The 25,505-nt window shown below is 38.9% G+C and overlaps 1 protein-coding gene across 1 annotated transcript in view; it reads left to right on the top strand.

The window, feature by feature from the left end:
- STON2 (stonin 2) overlaps positions 1 to 25,505 on the top strand; it is an 81,145-nt gene that overhangs the window by 21,445 nt on the left and 34,195 nt on the right. Inside the window, exon 4 of the mRNA XM_070941129.1 lies at positions 3,748 to 3,945. Coding sequence (XP_070797230.1) covers positions 3,748 to 3,945 — 198 coding nt within the window. The remainder of the gene's footprint in view (positions 1 to 3,747; positions 3,946 to 25,505) is intronic.

The following is a 25,505-nucleotide window of genomic DNA, read 5'->3' as shown; positions in this document are numbered from 1 at the left end:
CTCCTTTAGTGTAACTTACTTTCAAATATAGGCCACTGCAAGGATACAGTATGACTGGAAACATGAGGGATTAATTTCTTAGAAAAATTTAAACCAGGTAGGATTTTATTTCATGGTTTATGGAATGATAGCTATGATTTTAATAGTCTCATTGGTAGTTTCTTTTTGAATATGGCATTTGAGGAGAAACTATAACCATATTCATATATTCTTGGAGTATGTACAGATTGATTGCAGAGATTTTTGTATGAACATATAGATTATGCATCTGGAAGTTTTGTATATACTGCCTGATATTCTGTTTACTAAGAAATTGTTTTTATAAATGATGTATGCATGCAACCAAATAACCTACATTAAAAGTTACTTTGAATGTGATCTACAGCAAGCATCAGACTTCCAGATTTCTTCCCCGCTACTCCTTCCAGCAGACTTATGGTAAATCTTCAGAAGAGTTAAGAATTACTACCTTCAGGTTTAGTAATTCTATGTGGGATGAGGATGAAAATGCAACTAACAACTCAGAATATACAAAACAATATTTAAGAAAAAGCAATTTTAAATTCAACCATAATTCTGTCATAATAAAGTGGAAGCCACTTAAATCCCAAATCATCATGATAAATCTGGCACTACATCATCTGTCTCAGGAAGTTAAGAATTGCTGTATATAAGTTCCATTTTTCTCTCTTAATATTAATCCTCTGAATTTGTAGAAGCACTCAGTTTAATTGTAAAGTCTGGCTAACACCAAAGCTTATCACTTAGGAGAAATCTCATGGGTTAATAGAGTTGGTTTTGCTCTGCTTTGTTCTCTGTTCTGTCTTTCCTGTCTGGTGTGATACAGACTGTTACTTTCTTTATGACCAACTTCAGCTTTTTTGCTGAGCCAATCTAACTGGCTTTGTCATTTCTGTGCTATTTGTGTCCCTATCTAAATATTGCATCTATGCAGCACAGTTAATAGACATTGCTCTGTTATAAATTAAGTTAAGGTATAGTCAGCCAAAATTTCTCTCAGTAAGAACATAAAATAATAGGGTTGGAAAGAACCTTGGAGGTCTTCTAGTACAACCCCCTGGCCATGCTAGGATATCCTATACCATTCCAGACTTTCTTTGGGTTTAATGGGAGGGATGCACATGATCATAGAAAGAATAATAAAATAACAAAACAGAATAATACAGTTGAAAGAAACCCTGGAGGTTCTCTAGTCCAACCCCACTTCCCATCCAAACAAGAAACCCTGTAACATTGTAGACAAATGGCTGTTCAAACTCTTCTTAAAAATCTCCATTAATGGAATACTCCTAACTTCTGAAGGCAAGCTGTTCCACTAGTTAATTCTTCTCACTGACAGGAAATTTCTCCTTAGTTCTAGGTTGCTTCTCTCGTTGATTAGTTTCCATCCATTGCTTCTTGTGCTTCCCTCAGGTGCCTTGGACAATAGGCTGACCTCATCTTATTTTAGACAGCTTCTCAAATATTCAAAAACTGCTATCATGTCACCGTAGTCCTTCTTTTCACTAGACTAGACTACCCAATTCCTGCAATCTGTTTTAACCTCCAGCTTCCTAATCATCTTTGTTGCTCTTCTTTGCACTCTTTCTAGAATCTCAACATCTTTTTTATACTGTGGCGACCAAAACTGGATGCACTATTCCAAGTGTGGTCTTACCAAGACATTATAAAGTGATACTAACACTTCACTTCTCCTTAAAAAGATTAAGGAAAACCTTAAGCGTAAGTAAGTTCCTTGCAATTATCCTAACCTGCTGACCAGATACCAGATGGTCTATTTTTAAGATGAAGTTACCAAAAGTATCATGCAGAACATTCTCTAGTTTAGAAATTCTTGTCCACCAATGAAAAGACAACCTAGATAATGGAAGAATTAGGGTCTTCAGCTGTTATTTGTGGCCATAATTTTCATTTCCTCTTTTCAAACACAGTGGCTTGGTTTTCTCTTTATGCTCATGGGCACCTTAAACCAGAATTTGAGAGTGAATTTGGAGAGACATAATCCTTCTGGTGTGTGCAACAAATTATAACTCCTGAGAACAGAAAATGGCAAAATTTTAAAAATTAAAATTCATAGTACAATAAAGGTACATTTAAAAGAAATAGGCTTCAGAAAGGGAAGATAAACAAAAGAATAAACATAGGTGTATCTGAGATGAGGGATTAAATCTCAGGAAAATCTAGTACAGTATAAAGGAAACTGAGTGAGGAATGTGAAAAATAAAACCAAATGTTAATGCCATTCAGTCAAATCATTCACTACACCCAGAAATCTAAATAAATTAGATGTCTTTCTGTTTCCTGCAAGATTTTTCTTCACATTTTGCAGGAAATTTTTTCTTCCAGACAGCTCAGGGGTGAAATGCTACCGGTTTGCACCAGTCTGGGTGAACCAATAGTGATAAAAACTACTGGTTCGGGTGAACCGGTAGTAAAAAAAAGCTAACAGTTCAGGCGAACTGGTATTTCTGACGATCAGCTGTGCTGCGCTGTCCCCCCCCCTGCTGTTCTACTTACCTTCCCAAGCACTGCGCATGTGTGCACAGCAAGCTATTGGCACATATTGCGCATGCGTGCATGCAGCATGCTTTTGGTGCACACTGCGCATGCACGGGCAGCGAACCGGTGGTAATCAGTGTCTCAGTGGCGAAGCATTTCACCACTGAGGCAGCTATCTATTGTCCCCAGGTAAAATCCAAAATAGAAGATGCCATCAGAAAGTTTCATTCAAAGGGGCGGAGGGTGAGGAGATGTTTGTGCTCAGGATTAGCCAAATGACTTTCCAGATTTATCTTCCTAGAGGTAGAAGGGATTCTCTGACACATTCTTACCTAACAGGAATCTCTAGAAGATTGAATTGCTGCAGGTGCCCTCATTTTATTTCCCTGACTATAGTTCTCCCACGATATGAGTGTGTATACGATTCTATGTGCTTAGTGGGGAAAGGCTGGCATGTGCATCCTCTTTCCCTTCAGCTCTCAGATATGTCATATTCTATTAATGTGCCCACCTCCCAATCTCCTTGGCATCTTTGATGCCTTCCCTATTTCCTTCCAACAAGGGTTGGAAGGGTTCCAGGACAGCATGTTGCATTACCTTTGATCCTCAAGCTTTCCAATGCCTTGCCTTCCTTTCCTTTCCTCCCTCTACCACAGCTGATAATATCCCATTCCACCAGTCTGCTTTCTCCTAATACAGCAAATTTAAACACTCAAAGAGCCACAAAGGTCCTAACCGGAAACCCCCCATTCAATTCTGGAGCCGACCGGAAGTCCGGTTCCCCTACCTTAGAGTCTCCTCCTAGCACAGCATACTTTTTCCTCTACCTGTCCTAACTGAAAACCCTATCAATTGTGAAGGTGACCAGTGACAGGGAGCTGCAGCAGAGGGATGAAAGAGCCACATGGTGCTCCAGAGCTGCGGGGTAATGTCCTAATCTTTCCAGTATTTCCAGGACTTGTCTATGTCTCCTCAACAGCTGATAACCCTGACCTTTGCCTGCTCTGACTCGTCCCCTTAAAACACTTGTGCCTGGAGCATTGCCTTTTCTTCTTAATTCAGGACAAAGCAGCACCATTTTGCCTATATCTGGACTGAATGAATGAGTTTGGTCTGGAAACAAGCCCCCTGGTAACGCACAAGGTCCATGTTCTGCACATTCTTCTCTTGTACTTGATAATCCCTTTTATGCCATTAAACGTAATAAACTTATTTTTTTCTTTTAAGACTCATCTCCAAAAGTATTTTGTTGGATGTGTCCTTCTTTGGGATATTCTGAGAGACAACCTCTTACTTCAGAGAGCAGCTGGACAACTACTTCAGAGAACAGTAGCAGCCCAAGTATCACCCCTTCCTACACTGATCTTCAATCAATAAATACAGAGGATTTGACTAGTGGAAGAGCATCCGCTGAAGACTCAACTGGTAAGCAACATTTTTTATTTATTTATGTAATATATTTATAGGTTATCTCATTCCAGACAACTCTAGTCATACTCTTCCCTTTTATTGGCCAACTGTTGTTGAATAAACTTTTAGAATTCAGGAAATCTGTTTCCAGTCAATCCCCATCATAGGGAAATACCCATACTTCAGGCAGCATCAAGTAAGCTAGTTTGTCTTATTCCTACATTCTGGATGCTGTTACTCCAGTTATCAAACTCCAGTAATGAGGTGGTGGATGTTGGACACATGTTTGAAGTTTTAGTTACAGTACTGGTTTGCCCCAGTGTCTTGGTACTTCTTTCACATTTTAAAGAATTCCAACCCTTGTCTATGGAGACTCTCAATCATCCAGGTCATAGTTGTCCCACAGGTGCTTTTTCAAAAGGCAATTGGACTTTCTTGGTTTTTTTTCTTCGAAAACATTTCGTTTAAGAAACTTCTTCAGTTCTGAATTGAACTGAAGAAGCTTCTTGGATGAGAAGCAAAATATTTTTAAGGAAAAAAAACCAAAATCCAGTTGCCTTTTGAAAAAGCACCTTTGGGATCTCCATCCCTTCCAGTTAAACCAGGATAGGATTTTTTCCCCCATTAATAGGTGGTGCACAGACATTATTATGAAACATGGAGTTAATTCTTTTCACATGCCATTGTCTCAAATAATTTAGTTTTCCACTTCTGTATATCCATTTACTTAACAAAACAAAATACATATTGGTGTTAAATTACAAATAACAGATTTATCTTGACCCTAAGATTAATGTTGGAATACTGTAGAAGAGGAAACAAAGACCAAAAATTATTGATGGGAAACCTTGTGATTTGATATTTCAAATAATATGGAATCCTGTACTCTGCAGCACCCGCCTGCCTACATTCACATCCACTCATGCTCCTGCCTGCTCTTGTACCCTCCCATGTACCCACCCCAACCATCTCTAGTGGTCCTCACTTAATGATACAATGGGAACTGTTGGAATTGCCATCGCTAAACAGCATTCATGTGCCATTATGCTTTACAAGCACATTGCTTAGTGATGGAAACTCTAGTCTCAACCACTGTTGTAACCTTGGGATTACCGCAGTGGTGGGTTTCTACCAGTTCATCCCGGTTCAGGTGAACCGGTAGTGATGGGAGACTCCTCCCACCCACCCGGACTCTCTGCGCATGCACCGAAGGTTCTGCGCATGTACAGAAGTGCCATGCGTGAGTGAAGGAAGCACACACATGTGCACGCTCACAGTTCCGAACTGGTAGCAAAGGTAAGTGGAACCCACTACTGGATTACGTGCAATGTTGGATTCCTGTTATGTTATCAAAGTAGGAAGATGCTCACCTTAAGGCATACATAAAGTGACCGACTGTATTTTGGTGAAATTAAACTGTTCGTTCCTATGCATTTTGGGGTTTTTGGAGATCATTCCATTGCTTTGTAGTTAATTCATATATGTAAGTATGATACATTTTCCAATGTAAGGGTAGTCATTCATTGTCTTCAAGTTGCTGATGATAAAATAAGTTTCTTTTAGGTTTTGAATAAGATCATTAACTACATATAATTTGGCTTCTAAGAACATATGCAGCTGCTTTCATAGAGAGAACTCCAAATACAATATGTAGCTATTTCCTATTTCCCTCCTTAGCCAGTTTTCTTTGGACAGAAGAAAGTACAGTGGAAAAACGAAGGCGAGCGTTTCTTTCTTTTTTTTTTTCTTAAAAGAAACCAACCCTGTAAAATTCTGAGAATAAGAGGGTAATTCAGGGGTGCTATTCAGCAGGTTCTGACAGATTCTGGAGAACTGGTAGTGGAAATTTTGAGTAGTTCAGAGAACCAGCAAATACCACCTCTGGCTGGCCCCAGAGTGGAGTGGGAATGGAGATTTTGCAATATCCAAGGAGCCTTAGTGGCGCAGCAGACTAAAGTGCTGTTAAGTAGCACTTAGCTGCCAGCTACCTGCAATTACTGCAAGTTCAAATCTCACCAGGCTCAAGGTTGACTCAGCCTTCCATCCTTCCGAGGTAGGTAAAATGAGGACCCGAATTGTGGGGGCAATAAGCTGACTTTGTATAAAAAAGAACACCGCTTGGGGGTGCCGAAAGCCTTACTAAGCAGGTATATACAAAAATATGAAGGCTATTGCTTAATGCATTGTAAGCTGCCCTGAGTCTCTGGAGAAGGGCGGCATATAAATCGAACCAATAAATAAATATCCTTCCCCTGGAGTGGGGTGGGAATGGAGATTTTGCAATATCCTTCCCCTGGAGTGGGGAGGGAATGGGAATTTTGCAGTATCCTTCCCCTGGAGTGGGGTGGGAATGGAGATTTTGCAGTATCCTTCCCCTGGAGTGGGGTGGGAATGGAGATTTTGCAGTATCCTTTCCCTGGAGTGGGGAGAGAATGGGGATTTTGCAGTATCCTTCCTCTGGAGTGGGGAGGGAATGGGGATTTTGCAGTATCCTTCCCCTGGAGTGGGGTGGGAATAGAAATTTTGCAGTATCCTTTCCCTGGAGTGGGGTGGGAATGGAGATTTTACAGTGTCGTTCCACTGGAGTGGGGTGGGAATGGGGATTTTACAGTGTCCTTTCCCTGGAGTGGGGTGGGAATGGAGATTTTACAGTGTCCTTTCCCTGGAGTGGGGTGGGAATGGAGATTTTACAGTGTCGTTCCACTGGAGTGGGGTGGGAATGGAGATTTTGCAGTAACCTTCCCCTGGAGTGGGGAGGGAATGGGGATTTTGCAGTATCCTTCCCCTGGAGTGGGGTGGGAATGGAGATTTTGCAGTATCCTTCCCCTGGAGTGGGGAGGGAATGGGGATTTTGCAGTATCCTTCCCCTGGAGTGGGGTGGGAATAGAAATTTTGCAGTATCCTTTCCCTGGAGTGGGGTGGGAATGGAGATTTTACAGTGTCGTTCCACTGGAGTGGGGTGGGAATGGAGATTTTACAGTGTCCTTTCCCTGGAGTGGGGTGGGAATGCAGATTTTACAGTGTCCTTTCCCTGGAGTGGGGTGGGAATGGGGATTTTACAGTGTCGTTCCACTGGAGTGGGGTGGGAATGGAGATTTTGCAGTAACCTTCCCCTGGAGTGGGGAGGGAATGGGGATTTTGCAGTATCCTTCCCCTGGAGTGGGGTGGGAATGGAGATTTTGCAGTATCCTTCCCCTGGAGTGGGGAGGGAATGGAGATTTTGCAGTATCCTTCCCCTGGAGTGGGGAGGGAATGGGGATTTTGCAGTAACCTTCCCCTGGAGTGGGGAGGGAATGGAGATTTTGCAGTATCCTTCCCCTGGAGTGGGGTGGGAATGGAGATTTTGCAGTATCCTTCCCCTGGAGTGGGGAGGGAATGGAGATTTTGCAGTATCCTTCCCCTGGAGTGGGGAGGGAATGGAGATTTTGCAGTATCCTTCCCCTGGAGTGGGGAGGGAATGGAGATTTTGCAGTAACCTTCCCCTGGAGTGGGGAGGGAATGGGGATTTTGCAGTATCCTTCCCCTGGAGTGGGGAGGGAATGGAGATTTTGCAGTATCCTTCCCCTGGAGTGGGGAGGGAATGGAGATTTTGCAGTATCCTTTCCCTGCCATGCCCACGAAGCCACACCCACAGAACCGATAGTAAAAAAAAAATGAATTCCACCACTGGGGTAATTGGACAATTGTACTCATCAAGAAACATGTTGAAATTATGTCTGAGAGCAAACTAGTCCTGGGTAAAGACCAGCTGCATATGCAAAGTACAGCTATATACCAAATAATATTTATGATGCATAATCACAGCATCACAATATGCTAAATCCTTATTATGAATCTAATATATGATTGATGTATTTTCTATAATGGATGGAGATGAGAATTAGCAGTAACACTAAGTGCTGTTATAAATCACTTCAATTTGATTATTGGAGTGACTTATCCATGCAAAGGTGTAATTTTCCATCATCAAAACAAAGCAAAGATCCTGCTCTGTCCCCAAGAACTGAAAGGAAAATAGGGGGGGTGGTAGTGGCGGGAAGAGATCTGCTTACTGAAATAAGAAAACCCACTTAAGGTTGTTGCACAAAAGTGTGGGAAAGAATCATGAGATCATAATTGGTAAGAAGCAGAATTATGTGGTTTAGCACTGATGGGAGGTTTACAGAACCAATTTTAGAAGCAGTTATTTTAAATGATAGAAAGCTAATTAGAAGCAGATTTTCTTTAAAAAGAATAAAGAGTCATAGAAGAAGGGTTGGGCTGAGAAGTTGGGTTACTTTTTCTAACAATTTGTTGCAATTCTCCTACCCTTCCCTGGATAAAGAAAATGTTGGTGTATTCTATAATCTGGATCTAAGTTAACTAATATATGATGTACACATAGAAGTCTTAAGGTTGTCAATTTAATATTTTTAATATTAACCAGTTTTACACATCCAGGGATACAGAAAACAGAATAACAGGGAGGGAAGGGACTTTGGAGGTCTTCTAGACAAACCCTCTGCTCAACAGGAGACCCTATACCCATTATGGCGAACCTATGGCACGCGTGCCACAGGTGGCACGCTGAGCCATATTGGTGGACATGCGAGCGTTGCCCTAGCTCAGCTATGACGCGCATGCGCGAGCCGGCCAGCTGATTTTCGGGCCTTCTGGGCCCACCAGAATTTGAGAAACGGGCCATTTCCGGCCTCCAGAGGGCCTCCGGGAGGGTGGGGAAGGCCGTTTTTGCCCTCCCCAGGCTCCAAGAAAGCCTCTGGAGCCTGGGGAGGGCAAAAAATGTACCTACAGGCCCACCGTGCTATCGAGTGCCAAAAGCGGGAGGAGCGCAGCGGGGTCGCGCACACATGCATGGGTGGGGGCAGGTGCATTGAATTATGGGTGTGGGCACAGATATGCGCGACCCCCCCGCCCCCCCCCCCACTTTTGGCACATGATGGCAAAAAAGTTAGCCATCACTGCCCTATACCATTCTGGAAAAATGGCTGTCTAAACCTCCAGTGAGGGAGCATCTACAACTTCTGGGGGCAAGCTATTCCACTGATTAAATTGTTCTCATTGACAGGAAATTTCTCATTAATTCTAGATTGAATCTCTCTTTGATAAGCTTCCATCTGCTACTTCTTGTCCTGCCCTCAGGTGCTTTGGAGAATATGTTGATTCCCTCCTCCCTGTGACAGTCCCTCAAATTTTGGAAGACTGCTATTATGTCACCCCTAGTCCTTCTCTTTATTAGACTAGATATACCCAGTTCCCGCTTTAGCCTCCAGCTCCAATAATTTTTGTTGCTCTTCTCTGCACTCTTTCTAGAGTCTCAATATCTTTTCTGTATTTTGGTGGACCTAAACTGAATGCACACAATTTATTCCCCCACTTATGGATGTGTGACATTACATTAGGTAGTTCCTTTTTATGTGTGCTTATAATTTATGTAGTGATCTAGATGCAGCATATTTTATTTATTTATATGGCTGTCCAACTAACTAAGATGACTCTGGACAGCTTACAACATTAGAAATCCACAATATAAAAATCATATACTTCTCCTCCCCAATGGCAGCAGCAAAACAATGAGAGCAACTACTTGATCAGCTAGATATCAAACACTTAACATTCAAATTGCATCTGGCATGATAAATGCTGGAAAATATTTGGACTTTTTTTTTCAACAGAAATGAAAACAATTGATTATATAATCCAGAGTTTGGGTAGAACAAATGAGAACCAGGAATTATTGTCAGAGGTACTCTAGTCCTATAAGGATCGGAAATTGCAGACTTGTTAATTAATCTACTGCTACTCTACTAATTACAAAAGAGAAATTAAGAAATTGTAATAATCAAGGGCAACTGTGAACTTTGTGATCATTTGAGGGCAGGTGGTAATTTTTCAGGATGAGTCACATTTCTCACCAGGCTTCTGATTAGCCAATGCACAATTTCCTTTCATGAGATTGTCAGCAGGATGGTGATTCATAATTAGATCCGCAATATCAGTTTATGTTCCCTCTGGAAAATCTATAGGACTTGGAATTTTCTGGAAAACTCATGATACATGAGCAAAAGCAAGCAGAACGTTTTGTTCCTACACGTTACATAATTTCGCTTACCTGATTTATTTTGCTCAAACACAGTGTAAATCTGTGATCTAATGCCCAAGCAAAACACCACTCAATAGAATAAACATGACCAGACAGCTAGAATATCTGAAGCTCTATTGAAATAGTAGCAATTAGCAAAAGCAACAGCTTGGGCCAGGGATTAATTTTCATCAAGGTTAAAATAGACAAAACAAAACTAGAACAGAACTTAGTATATATAATAACAATCTTTCTGGCTGAGCATCAAAGAAGGATGATAAAAAGAAAATGATATAATTTAGGAAAAAAAAGGTGGAGGCTATTAATCAGAATGAAGGTTATACCGTACTAACAACCTGTAGCTTTTCTTTGAATAGAAAAACATATAAAACACTTTTCATTCATCTCAGCTCACTGAATGGCTCAAGCTTTCTTTCAAGTGAGAGAATGAACTATATCTGAATGCTTGTTAGATCATATATAGCAAATGTATTTAACTCTATATTTACCTTACTGGGTCAGATAAGTAACCACCACTTACTGGTCTATTAGGATACTATTGTTCTAGATCCAAGGCAAATCTTCACTTCAACTTCAAGTATTTTCCCACTTGACTAGAGTGAGAATATTAAATGATACGTGTGTGTATGTATACACATATACAGTACTTATTGATACATAAGACATAATTGAATGAAATTTGTAAAAGTATCTTATTCTAAGTAGTGAAGTTTGTCACTTGCATGTTTACATTACTTTCTCAAGACTGTGTTACATATTCCTTCCATCCTTGAATTGACAGAAAAATGTTACATAAATTGTGCTGCCCACACAGCTGAGCTGTATTATGTCTTTGTTATAAAGTCAGGAATTGCTGTTGTCCTTATTTCATTTAGGAGCGTTTTGATGCACTAACTGGTATTTTCCCATTTCCTTTCTCCTTGCTGACAATAAAAACACTCCAATTTGCTGCCCTTAAGTTGTAGTGGTAGGACTGTCTAGCTTCTCATTCCAACTTCATCCCATAGCCTTCCTATGCATCAGAATCAGTGGTGGGTTTCACTTACTTTTGCTACCAGTTCGCGCACCCGTGCGCCACTTCTGCGCAGAACTTATTTGATGAGGTCTGGGTGGGTGGGTGGAGCCTCCCGCCGCCACTGCTACCAGTTCACCCGAACTGGGGCGAACTGGTAGCAACCCACCACTGATTAGAATGTTGGTTTGTTTTCACATAGGACTATTGATCCTTTGTCAAAACACTAAAACAAACAAACAAACAAACTGTTAATTGGGACAAAGCTTGCAAAAGCAGGGGTGATCTTGTTAAAGTCCACTACAAACTGAAGCACAAAGAACTCAACAAACTTAGGAGAAATTACACAACAACATGGGAGCTTCCAAAGCAAATAGTTGTCCTTGTTCTTTTTTGACTTTATTATGTCAAAGTGTCCCTCATTTAGTTGTAGTGGTAGGGCGAAATGAAAGAGCAGAATCACGATCTAAGTCCAATGGTCAGATTTGAATCAAGATTCTTTGTTTCTCCCTGTTTTGAGTTTTTTTGTCGTCATTTGCAAAAAATAATCAAAAAGCAAAAGCAGTAGTATGACTGGCTTTGAATGGAGCTAGACTAGACAATCTTTAAGACTCTTAAGAGCCCACCAACTCTCTTGGTAACATCCCACCAACCCTATAATCATGCTACAGGTTGACTTCCCCTATTGCAAAATTGGTATATAACTAGGCATTGGAAAGACAGAACATTATGCAAACATATGAGTGAACCTTTGTTGCTCTCATCATCTTGGTTCTTGGCTGTCATCCTTAGATGATGAAGGGAGATCAGTGGGACAGTTCCTCTTGTCTTTGGCCATTAAGTTGAAACACAGTTGTGCAGCAAATATATGACATAAACTTCAGACATTAGGATTGTTAAATAAAATATTTATGAGGAACTTTAATTATAGGAGGAAAGATTTGGAGTGAACATTAGGAGACACAGTAAGAGGTATTTGACATAACAGTCCTATCAGCTAAGATATTTTCAATTTTGTTATGCACATTTTATAGAAAGGAAAAGAGCTTGCACCTCTTATTTTGCTTCTATAACATCCAAATAAAAGTAGATTGAAAATAAAAAACATGCTTTATTCAGGAGCAGGATGCTTATTCTAGTGTGACCTAAGATAAAACCCCATATCAACCATCTATCCAAATTTTACTTGGCATTATGGGCTGGGAATAAGTAGAGGCATGTTATGAGGATATGTCTTTTAAAACCAGTTATTATTTTGTACCATAGTAAGTTAATTTGAGAATCAGCCTTATGTCTCTGACACACACACACACACACACACACACACACACACACACACACACATTATCTATGATCTTTTTCTGTTTATAATATGCACTAACCAATTTTCATATTTAAACTGTTCTTTAAGGAATGGGGAAGAGCAGTACTGGGTTTCACTTACCTTTGCTACCGATTTGGAACTGTGAACATGCACGCTTGCTCGCTTTGATCGCACGTGGCACTTCTGCACATGATGACATCGGGTGGTTGGGCGTAGCCTCCCACTGCCGCCACTACCTGTTCGCCCATAGGGGCGAACCAGTAGAAACCCACCACTGGGGAAGAGTAATATTCTTCTGTCTCTTTGAGAATTGAAAAGTCTAGGTCATCATTTCATTTCAAAAGCAGTTTTTTTGGGAGGAGTGGAGGTAGTAGAACTGGGGAAAAAAGATATGTGCTCTGCCCTTTGTAAATTTAGCACATACGACTTTAATAGAATAATTATATCATGTATAGCAATTTGAGAGAGAGAGAAAGCTACTAGATGTTCCTGCTACCATGGTAAAATTTAATACAGGATGTGGGACTCAGTAGAAGTTTACATATGCTATGCTCAAGAAATTGGACACACAAAAGTGGCTAATCAGAGACCAGTGTCTGTGAAGTTTGGTATCATCTACTTGTTAATGTTAAAAACTTTAAGTGTAATTAGTCTTTTTCTCAAGTGGCTAGAAAACTGTGAAACACACAATAACTGAAAAAGAGCAGGGAAATCACTGAAATTTACTCTGAATTATTCCCCCATTTCTCAGTCTTTAAATAAAAGTAGATTCTTAAAAAAATAATTCCCTAGATTTAAGATAGAACTGTTATTCCCAAATCTGCACTTTCACTTTTTCTGTTTCTTCTGACCTCCAATTCTTAATCTCTTTTGTTCCATATATAAAATATTTAGAGAGCTTATGATAACTTCACCAAGTTACCAAGTTAGAACAACAAATAAATCACAATATCTGAGTAGGGTCCAAAGTCTAAAGTCCATCCTACTTCACCTCATTCTGCTTTGTAACTGTGATATTTTAGATTTGCTCCGAGTGTTTTTGAAATGGTGATTTTTTTTGCCTCTGAAGTTCCTTTAGTTGTCATTCTTTGGTCTCTATAAAAATAAAAAAATGATGATGCACCAGTTCTGTTATTCATTATCAAAATTGTATTTTTTTCTTTTAATTTAGAAAAAAATATTTTTTTAAATTTTAATTTTTTAAAAAATATTTTTTTAAATTTTAATTTTTAAAAAGTGGTGTAGGGTTTTCTGCCTCAGCAGGGGCAGAAGACCTCCAAGGTCCCTTCCAATTCTGTTATTATATTATATATTTTATTATATTAAATGATGAGAACGGTAATGTTGTGTGACCTATTACATGTGGAACTTTTAGAGAAATTGCATTAGCTGTGCTATGCAAGTGTAAAGATCTCCGTAATCAGGAATGGTAATACTTTGAAATTGCCCACTGCTGAAGAAATATTACAGAGAGCATAAAATAAAAATAAATGTTAACTTATCTGATTTGGGCTTAAGAACAATTCAGAACCCTAAGAAGACAGTTTTGTGTTGACAGTGTGGGCTGTGATCCTTTTAATAATGTGGTTGACAAATTCATTAGTTTAATTTAAGACCCATTTTAATTTGTCCTCAGTAAATGAAAATAGCAGGGTTTTTTGGTTTAGATTTCCTCACAGTTCGATTTTTATTTTTCTTCTCATTAAACACCTCAAACACAATTAAAAGGAAAAAGGAGAATAAAGCACTGTATTTGGACTGGCTGTTTTTGATGAAGTAACCAATTGATTGAAATTGGAGCTCCAGGCAGCAGTGCCCAGACACCTATTAGCTCATGCTTGAGGTTTGCTGATGGTTATCATAGCTCAGACATGGAAATGGAAATTTAAAAAGCCACTGCTGTAATTTCCTGAACTGTCCTAAAGAGATTTTGAGGAAAAGATATAATTTAATAGGTGTGTTTGAGTGGAATAAACAGACAATTTAACTCTTGACTGCCATCAGAGTAGATGTAAAGCATTCAGAAGCCAAAATAGCAAATAGAAAGGAAGCAATGTGTTTTGTTAATAACCATGGATTTAATTATGTCTTTCGGGTATAGATCTTCAGAGTTCTGACTGGACGAAAAGTAGTTGTTATGTGCTTTATAAAGTTCTCTGTATTAAACTGAGTTGAGAAAAAGTGTGATGCTTGCCAATCCTCAAACACTATAGCACACAGCTAAATCATACTGAATAAAAGAATCTTGGCTCTGCAGATTAGGCAGTTAGTATTCTCCAAAGTGCTTTGCCGTGCCTCTTTTGTGACACGATGTTCTCTAACTGCACAGCATTAGAATTTGGTTGGGAAACTTTGCATAAAAGAATTGGAACACTTTTGGGTGCTTTGCTTTCAGGAACTTGTTTCTTCTCTTGCTTCTGGGCTGATTTGTTTGTAGAGTCTGAACTGCCTCAAGCAATGTAATATCAGTGTGAACTATGGGGTATCCTTGGAGATTAGCAAGATTTTAAGTCTTTTCTGTTCTTAACCTCTTTCAAGACTGAAGCTAACAGGCATTTTATTCCATAGCAACTTGCTAAGTCTTGCCCTCTGCTTTTTTTTCTCCCTCTTTGTGAAATATATAAAAACAGTTTTGTATGTTTTATAACTTAAGCAGACAATGTAAAAGGAATTCTTTGAGTGCCATAATCTTTCTTGATGCTTTGCATTAATTCTTAGCCATAAGATGAAACAAGAGGTGAACCTAAAATGCTGAAATATCTGCCCATTCTTCATTCTTTTGTTTTCTCCTTTCTGGGAAAGCAACCCCTTGCCAGGCACTAACATATCCCAATAATCCCTTTTTTTAACCATGTTTTCATGACATTGCTCTCAGCAGTTTAAAATCATCCTTAACTATTCAATTGAAACTGATTTTTTTCCTCTTGTTCTGCCACAGTTTTTGCCATGGATATGATCTGGAATACTTTATCAACAATATGTTGCTATATGGTTAGAACTGGAATCTGCCCAGCATTCATGGGCCACTTTACACTGCTATGGGCATACCATCCCACCATTACTGATCATTGGAAACTGCCTTTCATGTTCATTTGAGCTTGAGCTGTAGAATTAGACACCTGATTTCCACAAAGACATTGTCTGCCTAGTAATTTCATAACACTTGTCCGGTCCTATATGTGCTTCTTGTAAATATGGGTATATAGCACTCTTTTGAAAGAATAGTAGTCTGCACTAGACTTAAGGTTTACTGGACTGTTGAGGGTCCTAGTCCTGAGGTGCACAGAAAGTCAATTTAAATAAGGCAGCCAAATTATATTACATGGGTATTTCAAGGTAGACCCATACTACCCATGTAGTCCATGCTGGACCAACTGTAACTTTTAAGTGGTCTTCAATCCCCATTGTCATAATCCAAATGTGAAGTGACCAAAGCATGAATGACTGTGAGTAGAACTTCCTGGTCTAGAAAAGGAGGAGCAGAAGACAAAACTATACAAAGGCCATTGTAGCTATGGTTACTACCTTCTCTTTTACCAGAAGCTAAGAGTCTAAGAGGACCTCTCAAATTGTATGCCATTTCTCACTGTGTAAATGCCAGTCCATTAAAAACTAAACATGGTAACTTCACATATCAAAGCCCACAACCACTAAGATTAAGCCAGAACCTATTTTAGAAAGCAAAAATGTATTAGGTATTTTCCTTTTGGAAAATTAAAATAAATACACAAGTAACTCCATACCAAGCTCCCATACCTGTTTTATTTCCTTGGTAAGATTTATTTTACTAGTGTTCTATCCAAATTTATTAATTGCTTTCTCCCAATCCTTTATGGATTTTTCCTTGCCATAGTATAATATTAATCTTCCATTTTCTAAATTTAGCTTTTAGTTTGATCCTGAATGAAACGAGTTCAAAATGAAACTGTCTGTTCTTTAATTATTTAAGTACCAGTAGTTCTTATTCTTTAAGTGTGCACATGTCTAATATTACAAACTGAAAGTTGTTCTCTTACATAATTTTGTGTTCGACAATATAAAATTTTATTGGAAACAGAAACTGGCTGAACCTGATGGCAATGATGGAATTTGTTCTTTTTATTAAATTTTTCCTTTCTCATTGTTTGACTTTTATTAATCCTTTTATAACAATTCAGGCTATTGCTTTCTTGTTTTAAAAAGAAGCACTTTTGTTACTAGAAGCATTTAGTTAGCCTGATAAGAGTTTCGGTGCAACTTCTTACTCAAAGAAATGGCATTGTGAACTATTGTGTTTCCAGACACGATCAAATAAAGCTGCAGGTAAAGACTGCAGCAAGATTTGAAAGATTACCTTTTTTTTCTAGCACTAGAAATTCTGCCTTTTAACTGATAAATGACCTCTCTGGCATGGTTATGAATTTTAAAGAACATCAAGCAAAACATTGTTTTGAAATTAGTTTCCATTGTGCTTTACAGTAAAGCAATGGAGCAGCCCTTCTGCTTCACAGACCCGATTAATAAGGGTGACCGAGCACATCTTCATTAAACTGTTGGCGTTGCTGTGTTAGAGGATTTATTTGGTCCTAGCCTACTTTCAGATCACGACCTTAATGAATCAACAGTAATGACTGCACTCTGGAAATGTTTTGTCGAGTTGTCATGGATCTGAAAGCAATTAGTACTTCAGTACCTTGTATTTTGGAAGAAGGGAAGACTCCAGTGCTTTCTTTTTCTTAATAAGAGAGTCTAGCTGTCACAAACTTTAAAATTCACTTGTCTGATTGATCAGCATGTTACCACCTTCACCCAAATCAAGATAAAAAGAATATTTTATTTTAGAATGTTCTATTCAGCTTATGAACGAAGCACTTTTTAAAAAAACCCTAATGTTTCATGTAGCATGCTATTTCAGGCTGCAAAAGATTTCCAGAAGGAAGATCCTGTAGCAATATCGGGAAAGCTAAGGTTGATAACATGCTAGGGTTGGTAATTTACACTAACAATAAAAAGGGATTTAAGCATTTTCAAAATTAAATGAGATGAATATATTATTCATTGAAGATGGCAAAATGCAAGCACGGCACTAAAGACTTATGCACTAGGTCAGTGATGGCTAACCGTTTTGCCGTCGTGTGCCAGAAGTGGGGGTAATGGGGGGGATTGCGCATGCGCGTGCCCACACCTGTAATTTAATGCCCCCCGTCCCCCCACACATACACATGTGACACCCCCCCCGTTCCCCTCCGCTTTTGGCATGTGATGGCACAGTGGGCCCGGTAGGCCCATTTTTTTTGCCTCCCCAGGCTCCAGAGCCTTTCTAGGAGCCTGGGGAGGGTGAAAACATCCTTCCCCACTCCCCCAGAGGCCCTCCGGAGGCCCGGAAACAGCCCGTTTCCTGACTTCCGGTGGGCCCGGAAGGCCCGAAAATCAGTTGGCTAGTGCGCATATACGTGCCGGACTGAAGTAGGGCAATGCTCATGTGCCCACAGATATGGCTCCGTGTGCCACCTGTGGCACGGCACTAGGTGCTCAGTTTATATTTTGGTTCAGTCTTCTCCAAATAGAGTATGTATTTCACCAGGCAACTGTGAAGAGTAGAATTAAAGCTTGGGATTCATAGTCAATGGTCAGATATGGCCTATTTACTTTTAATGAATATAAATCATGACTTGCCACTTATAGTACTGAAGGAACTAGTGATATCTTGCTGCACCTTTTTGTACAAGCAGTCCTTGACTTATGACTATTGAGCGCAAAATTTCTGTTGCTAAGTGAGACAGTTTTTAAGTGAGTTTTGCCCTATTTTACGACCTTTTTTGGCCACAGTTGTTAAATGAATCACTATGGTTGTTAAGTTAGTAACATGGCTGTTAAGTGAATCTGGCTTCCCCATTGACTTTGCTTGTCATAAGATCACAAAAGGGGATCACATGATCTCAGGACTTGACAGCCATCATAAATATGAGTCAGTTGCCAAGCATCTGAATTTTGATCATGTGACCATGGGGATGCTGCAATGGACATAGCTATGAAAAACAGTTATAAGTCACTTTTTTCAGTGCTGTTGTAATTTCGAACAGTGACTAAGAAACTATTGTAAGTCGAGGACTACCTGAATTATTTTTGAGGAGTTCTGATAAATTGATGAAGTATCAGATGAGTAGAGGCACTTAAGGCATCTTCCAAAAGTGGAAAATGGAGGATCCAGGAAACTACCTATCTAGCAATTTCTAAACATCTTAAATACAGTGCAGTAATCATAAGAAGCGAATGTAGATATGGCAATACCAAATTTTGCAATTACTTTATTCTTTTTTAGTCTTAGTAGATTGTGAAATTGATGTAATTACATTTTGATTTCTAAAAGCATTTGACAAAATGTCCCACATTATTCTGATTTGCAAACCAGTAAAGTGTTGGGTGGATGGCAAAGCTATTATGTTAAGTATAAAATCATTTTTCAATAGTGCTCTTCCATGATTTCTCATCAAAATGGAGTGAGATACTGAATAGGGTATTATAAGGCATAGTCTTCTGCCTTGTAGGAATTAATTTTTATTAATTATTTGAATGACAAATGCTAGTCAGATTGCAGATGAGATAAGATTTATATCCCTGGAAAGTAGAAATAAAATCTGAAATTAACTTGATACATTAGCAAAATGGGCTGAATATTTTTAAAAATGGTTTATCCTCGATAGTGATCAGGGGTGAAATTTATTACTACCGGTTCTGTGGGCGTGGCTTGGTGGGGGGGATAATATGACTGGGTGGGCGTAGCCAACTTTAAAAAAAAAAACTTTTCAAAGCATTTTTTCTAATGCTTTGAAAAGCCTCTGCCGATCAGGCGACTCAGCTGGGATCGTGAGAGAGGCTTTTTTAAAAATGCCTCTCTGCCGATCAGGCAACTCAGCTGGGATCATCAGAGACTTTTCAAGCATTTTTTTTACCACCTCTTCGGCCAAGAGGTTGCAGAAAAAAAATGTTTTGAAAAGCCTCTGACGATCCCAGCTGAGCCACGCGATCATCGGAGGTTTTTTTTTTTTACTTTTAAAAGCATTTTTTCGTTGGAAGACGTTGTAGAAAAAATGCTTTTAAAAGTAAAAAAAGAAAAAGTCTTTGATGATCGTGCGGCTCAGCCAGGCATGGTGGGGGAGGTGGGTGCAGGGATTTTTGCTACCGCTTCCCCAAACCACCAGTCGCCATCGCTATCGGATCAGGCAATCCGGTCCGAACTGGGAGCATTTAAGGTTGCCAGGTGTCCACTATTTGAGCGGACAGTCCGCTTTTTTCACATTATGTTCACTATTTTTTTCACAAAATAGTGGACATTTTTTTTAATTCAAAAGCTTTATGATTATATATTTTTTAATATTTCTCAACGTTGTACTGAAATTAAAGAATTATTCCTTAAACACAAAGAATTGATCAAAGCTGCGCAGTCAAATAAAAAATACACACGACAGCAAAGTAAAATGTAATTTAATATTTTACATATTATTATAATATATTTGATGTTTTGAATTTTAAGTAAAGTTTTGAAGTGATTATTTTAATACGTGTTAAAATGTTTGTAAGAAAATATATAATTTAATTGTAATTTTTTTTTTATTTTTTTACTACTTAACCACCACCCCACCCCACCCCGCTTGTCCGCTATTTTTTGGAAGCAGACCTGGCAACCCTAGCCGAGCATTTCACCCCTGATAGTGATGATATTCTTCACTTAGAGAACAGAAATTAAATGCAGTGTTCTAGAATGGAGATACCTGGCTTGATAATAGTATTTGGAATAATCTTAGAAACAATTTTAGAATAATAGTTAATTGCAAGCTGACTATGAGTCACTTATGGGACATTGTTGGGGAAAAAAAGGCAAAAAAAATTATTCATATCCACAGAAGAAGAATATTGGCCAGTCTTCCTGCAAGTAATGTGTCCAATTCTAGTTACCACACCTCAGAAAGAATTCAGAGAAACTGGAACAGGTTCAGGGAAATGAAATCACAATGATCAGAGGACAGGAAGCAAAGTCATATGATTGAAGGCAACAAGAATGTTTAGTCTTGAGAACAGAAAACTGAAAAGGGTTTATGATAATCACTTTATAACGACTGGAATGGTTGAGGTCTGTTCTTGGTCATAAAAGATGAAGCTGAGAGAAAAGTGTAAATTTTGCCTTTTCTGTCTAGAAGACAAAGCTTAAGATTTCTTCTTAAGGCTGTCTTTGGGAGAAAAACACTTCACTTCAGTCTTCATCACAACAATAATATCCTTTAGAAATTAAATACGCTTAGTTCAGGGGTCTCCAACCTTGGCAACTTTAAGACTTGTGGACTTCAACTCCCAGAATTCCTCAGCCAGCAATGCTGGCTGAGGAATTCTGGGAGCTGAAGTCCACAAGTCTTAAAGTTGCCAAGGTTGGAGACCCCTAGTTTAGTTGACTGCCATTTTACTCATTTATATTAGAAAGACAATGATTAATAAATACATAATGCAGGCTCAAGCACAATATACATCCTACAGACTTTCCATTAATGGCATCCTTGCCCATAAATCAGAACTTTGTTCGTCAATTCTGAATTATAATACTTTCTTTAGCCACAAGGTGGTGTAACCTAATACCAAATTCACTTTTTTAAAAAATAAGCATGTAATTAGTTTATACTAAATCTATGTCTCACCCTCTAATACTAAGTAGTGAATATAAACCATCAAGTCTGATGTGTTGATCATTTATTGCCTATTATTTGACCATTATTGCCTATATTTGACCACAGAAAGCCACTTGCTGACATGCAAACAATACTGTATTGTTTGTATTTCAGCTTTCCAGGAGTCCAATTCTGCTGAGTTTTTATAGATTAAATGTGCAATCTCCTCCATGGAAAACCAAATCCAGGTAACAGTTCACTTTAATAGTCCTATAGGGGATGTTCATTGTTCCTGATTGGCAAAATAGAAGATATGCCATTATGGCAATGTTGCAGTTTGCATAATAATATCATTACACAAGTGACAAAAATATGATTTGATGTTCATTTGGGTAATGAAATCATGCAATTGATGAAGATGATGTCACTTGCATAATACCCTTATACACGGATGTTAATCATTATGAATGTTGGCCTGCTGTATTGTATGATTATCCAACACTTTGAAGTTTCAATGTATTCCATTATTTTTATATTGTATGCCTTTACTGAGGAAAAGGAAATGAATATTGCAGGCCTACAATATTGTCCTTATGGATTATCATGACATCTTCAGGAGATTCCAAGGAGCAATAAGAACTTCCACTTCTAGGTCAACAATTAAAATAGTCTGGAATTTTTTTGTGATTTGTTGGATTCCTATTTCCATTGTTTTTCATGCTGGAAATTATGGGAGTTTTCCCAGTACATCTGGAGGTCATCAAATGAGGGAAGACTACATTACAAGTTCATCCCTCTTCTTTAAACCTGAAAAGTCAACTTTGAGAGTATTAGCCAGTGCCTTGTATAAGAGTGGTTTTTTTTTCAGTCCAGAGACTTTATCTTCAATTCTGATTTTAATGTAAGTTGACTTACATTAGCATAGATGATTGACACTGAAGGTGGTATTGTAAATTAAGTTGCTTTAAAATATTCCCCCAACTACTTTAGAGGAAAATATGTTGCTGTTAAAATACCATCTATTATTGACCTAGTCACTCGTGGAATATAAGATTTTCAGATTGTCAGAAGAGGTTTTATCATCAGTTTGTGTGATCTGAAAAATGTATGGATTTAATACAGTATTAATTAAGCTAAATAAAACTGCCTCTTTAAGAGTTTGTTTTTTAAAAAATCTGAAGTAATTCTTCATAAAACAAAACAAAACAAGTGACATTGTTCATCCCAGAAATGGGATGATCTCTATAGTTCAGATTGATTTCGCAATAGGGCTTCTGTGTCTTTAAGTGCTGAGTTTTGTTGCCCACAGGCAGTTATTAAAAAACAAATGATGCTTCCATGGCCCTGTCCTTTGTGCTTCTCCCTTCAGGTATCACTTCCTTTCCTCCCTACCACAGAAATCATTAGCCCATTCCAAGTATGTGAAGGTATTATGCTGCCTGTTTTTTTTTTTTGTTTTTTTTTTGAGTCTCTCTCTTTTCCTTCCTCCTGGGTGTGCCTTGTTTGATTTGCAAGTAACCTGCTAAATTCTCTCCCAGCTTCCCTCCCTCCCCCTTACGCCCTGCCCACACCAAATGAGCTGGGCTGACTGAGGCAAGCAAACAGCCACAGCTCCTGCTCAAGCATGCATAATGCATACCGCCCCGCGCCACTCCCACAGCCCCAGTGATGCAAAGGGAAGCCTCACCACGGCAGGCATTCGAATAGGCGCATACTCAACTAACTAACACACGGCACCTTCTCCTGAGTGCCACAAGGTATTTCTTTCATTTTAGCTTTGGGAAGGAGGCTGGCAAGTTTTAAATGGGCAGTAAGGCAAAAGCAGAAGCAAATGTTGTATGGGGCGAAGTGGGACAGGGGGATTGAGTTGAGCAATACTTTGCTTGAGATATCTTTGAAACTCTGGTGCTGAAGGTTTAACTGCATGTGTAACCTGAGAATACTAAGGTGGCGTAAGGAGCATGTGCTTTTAACTGGTGATTTGAGCTGGGAGCCTAGGGGGATGAGACCGGCTGCCCTTTGCCTGCATCTACACCTTGGCAAACCTTCTTTTTGGTTCTAACTTTTGTAAAAAAAAAAAAAAAAATCGGCTCATACACCTAGCTGCACATAGACTTGGTTCATCAGGGAAGAGTTTGCTCCTCATTTTAAGAAGAAATGTTTATGCTTTTAGCACACTTGCTGAATGGCAAAGAAGGAGAAGCTTCTTAGTTACTTGGGGATAGTCCAAGGTTTCTGTTTGTTACAGTTTTCTTAAAATAAACAACAGAATGCTCCATAAAGCATGTCAGCATCTAAAAATAGTGACAGGTGTATTTCTGTACAGTATTTTGGTTTGTTTTACAAGTTCATAAGACAATTACAGTGAATTTCATTTTCATGAATTAAACCCACTACTGTAAAATCCCCCACTGATCACAACCTTTAAAAAAAGAGAGAGAGTTTCATTCCATGTTCTGTTTCACTTTTTTGCAAGTTTGACATTCAACACTGAAAGGTATGGCTGGGATAAAGTTAGTGAGACCTCTGAATGACTTCCACAAAAATACACAACTATTATGGTAAATATTAAATCTAGCAATCTGTCAGAGAAAAGGGGGCTATCTGAAAAATACTCCGTTCTATAGTGTAAAAAATGAAGGCTTACATTCAAATAATTGATATGGCGATGAGGAAAACAAATCTTGATTTTAATGATATTTGGAGAAAATAAAGGTTCCTAGGAAATCACTGCTGTGACTTTAAAGCCAAGACTTTAATTTTATAAGTCGCTGAGTGAATAATTTTGTTATAATAATTGTATGATTAGATATTCTTCTAGGTAGAGTTGCATTTATTTGTTTTCTTCTTTTCTTTTTGCTTGGACAAGTGCCAAATAGTGTTTAATAATTGGTCTCTATCCAATAACATCACCACACCCAAAGAATCTTGAGGCTCTTTCAATTGCCTTTTGAATAGGTCACAACTTATAGCACAAGAGAGCTCTGTGGCAACTTAAAGACACGTAAAAGTATTGGGCTAGTGCAGAATGCATCTACTGAAGTGGGACATTAAAAAGTTAATGCTACAATTAGTGGTCTTTATAACATACTTCTTTTGGGAAGTTCCTTCCACAATCTTTTGGACTAGAAGTCTACTTTTACATGTTGAATGTATTTGTGGAAATCTTGCAGTTCTATAAGCTTTATTTTATCTTCACTCCCCAAACCCAGAAATTATATACTGTATATCAAGCACTATCTGAAGTGGTGTAGGGTTTCCTGCCTGGGCAGGGGGTTGGACTAGAAGACCTCCAAGGTCCCTTCCAACTCTGTTATTCTATTCTATTCTATTCTTGGCTGTATGTGTGGTAGCCACAAGCACACTACTGTAGGAAGAGCTATTAGTATTAGGATTAATGAACCTTAGGGAAAGCAGAAATCGGGTATAAGCTTCACATATTATTAGGATTAGAGTTCAAGTGATGGGAGGGAGCTCTGAGTACGTACAAAGAGAAGGTACCATCTAGCACAGTATCTCAATCTTGGCAACCTTAAGATGTGTGGATTTCATCCTCCAGAATTCTCTAGTCTGTATGCAGTTCTACACTTACACACCCAAGATTCAAATAGCCCCCCCGTTTTTTGAAGGAGTTGTTGATGAGCAAAACTGAAGCCTCTCTTTTTTTCTTTTTCTTGTTCTCATCTGTGTTGGCTATCTCTGCCATCTTTGTTCTTTTTTTGTGTGTTGTTTTCATGTTTAAATGTATGTTTACAATACAAGCTTAAGAGCATTAATGGACATTAAGAGTAAACATTAAGAGATATTAAGAGCAAATGTCTGGGACTAAAATGGACAGACATTTCCATAATTTATGTCTATGGATTTGTGGTGGACATGCCTTGCTTCTATTTTATCTCTAATATAATCATATCTGTAAAATGGACATAATGGATAGAAGTTCCACAATTCATAAGTTCCCCCTCTCTCCTTTTAGTTAGTATGGCAATCATAAATTGTCCTCATACATTTCTGGTGCTTGGAATCAGGGGTGGGTTCCACTTACCTTTACTACCGGTTCGCAGTGGGAGCACGCTCACTCTCTTCTGCGCATGCGCAGATCACCCATGATAACATTGTGGTGGGTGGAAGGACCCTCCCACCGGTTTTACTACCTGTTCTATAGAACCGGACCAAACCAGGAGCAACTCTCCACTGCTTGGAACAGGAATGGAGAACTTCCCACTTGCAGGCTGGTGTTAGCATACCACTTTTCTCTATCCTAATTATAAAGCTTGGGACAGCTTCACAATCTCATTGAGTACATCGAATTTCCAGTGAGCCATATCTAAGGTGAAGGATGGATGAAATGGGAAGCCATCATTTCGAGGTGTTCTGAGCATTCTGAATAGCTTCTCTTTTTAGACGTTGCCTGATATCATTACATGGAGAAAGAGGAGAATACTGGACATATCCCACTGATGTCAGCAGGTTTGAGGAAGATTGAGCTGTTGTAAGCAATGG

Source organism: Pituophis catenifer, unplaced genomic scaffold (genome assembly GCF_029215685.1).
Source record: "Pituophis catenifer annectens isolate HBS135680 unplaced genomic scaffold, rPitCat1.0.hap2 SCAF_1, whole genome shotgun sequence".
In the NCBI taxonomy this organism is placed as follows: Eukaryota; Metazoa; Chordata; class Lepidosauria; order Squamata; family Colubridae; genus Pituophis; species Pituophis catenifer.
This window is presented reverse-complemented; position numbering and strand designations above follow the sequence as displayed.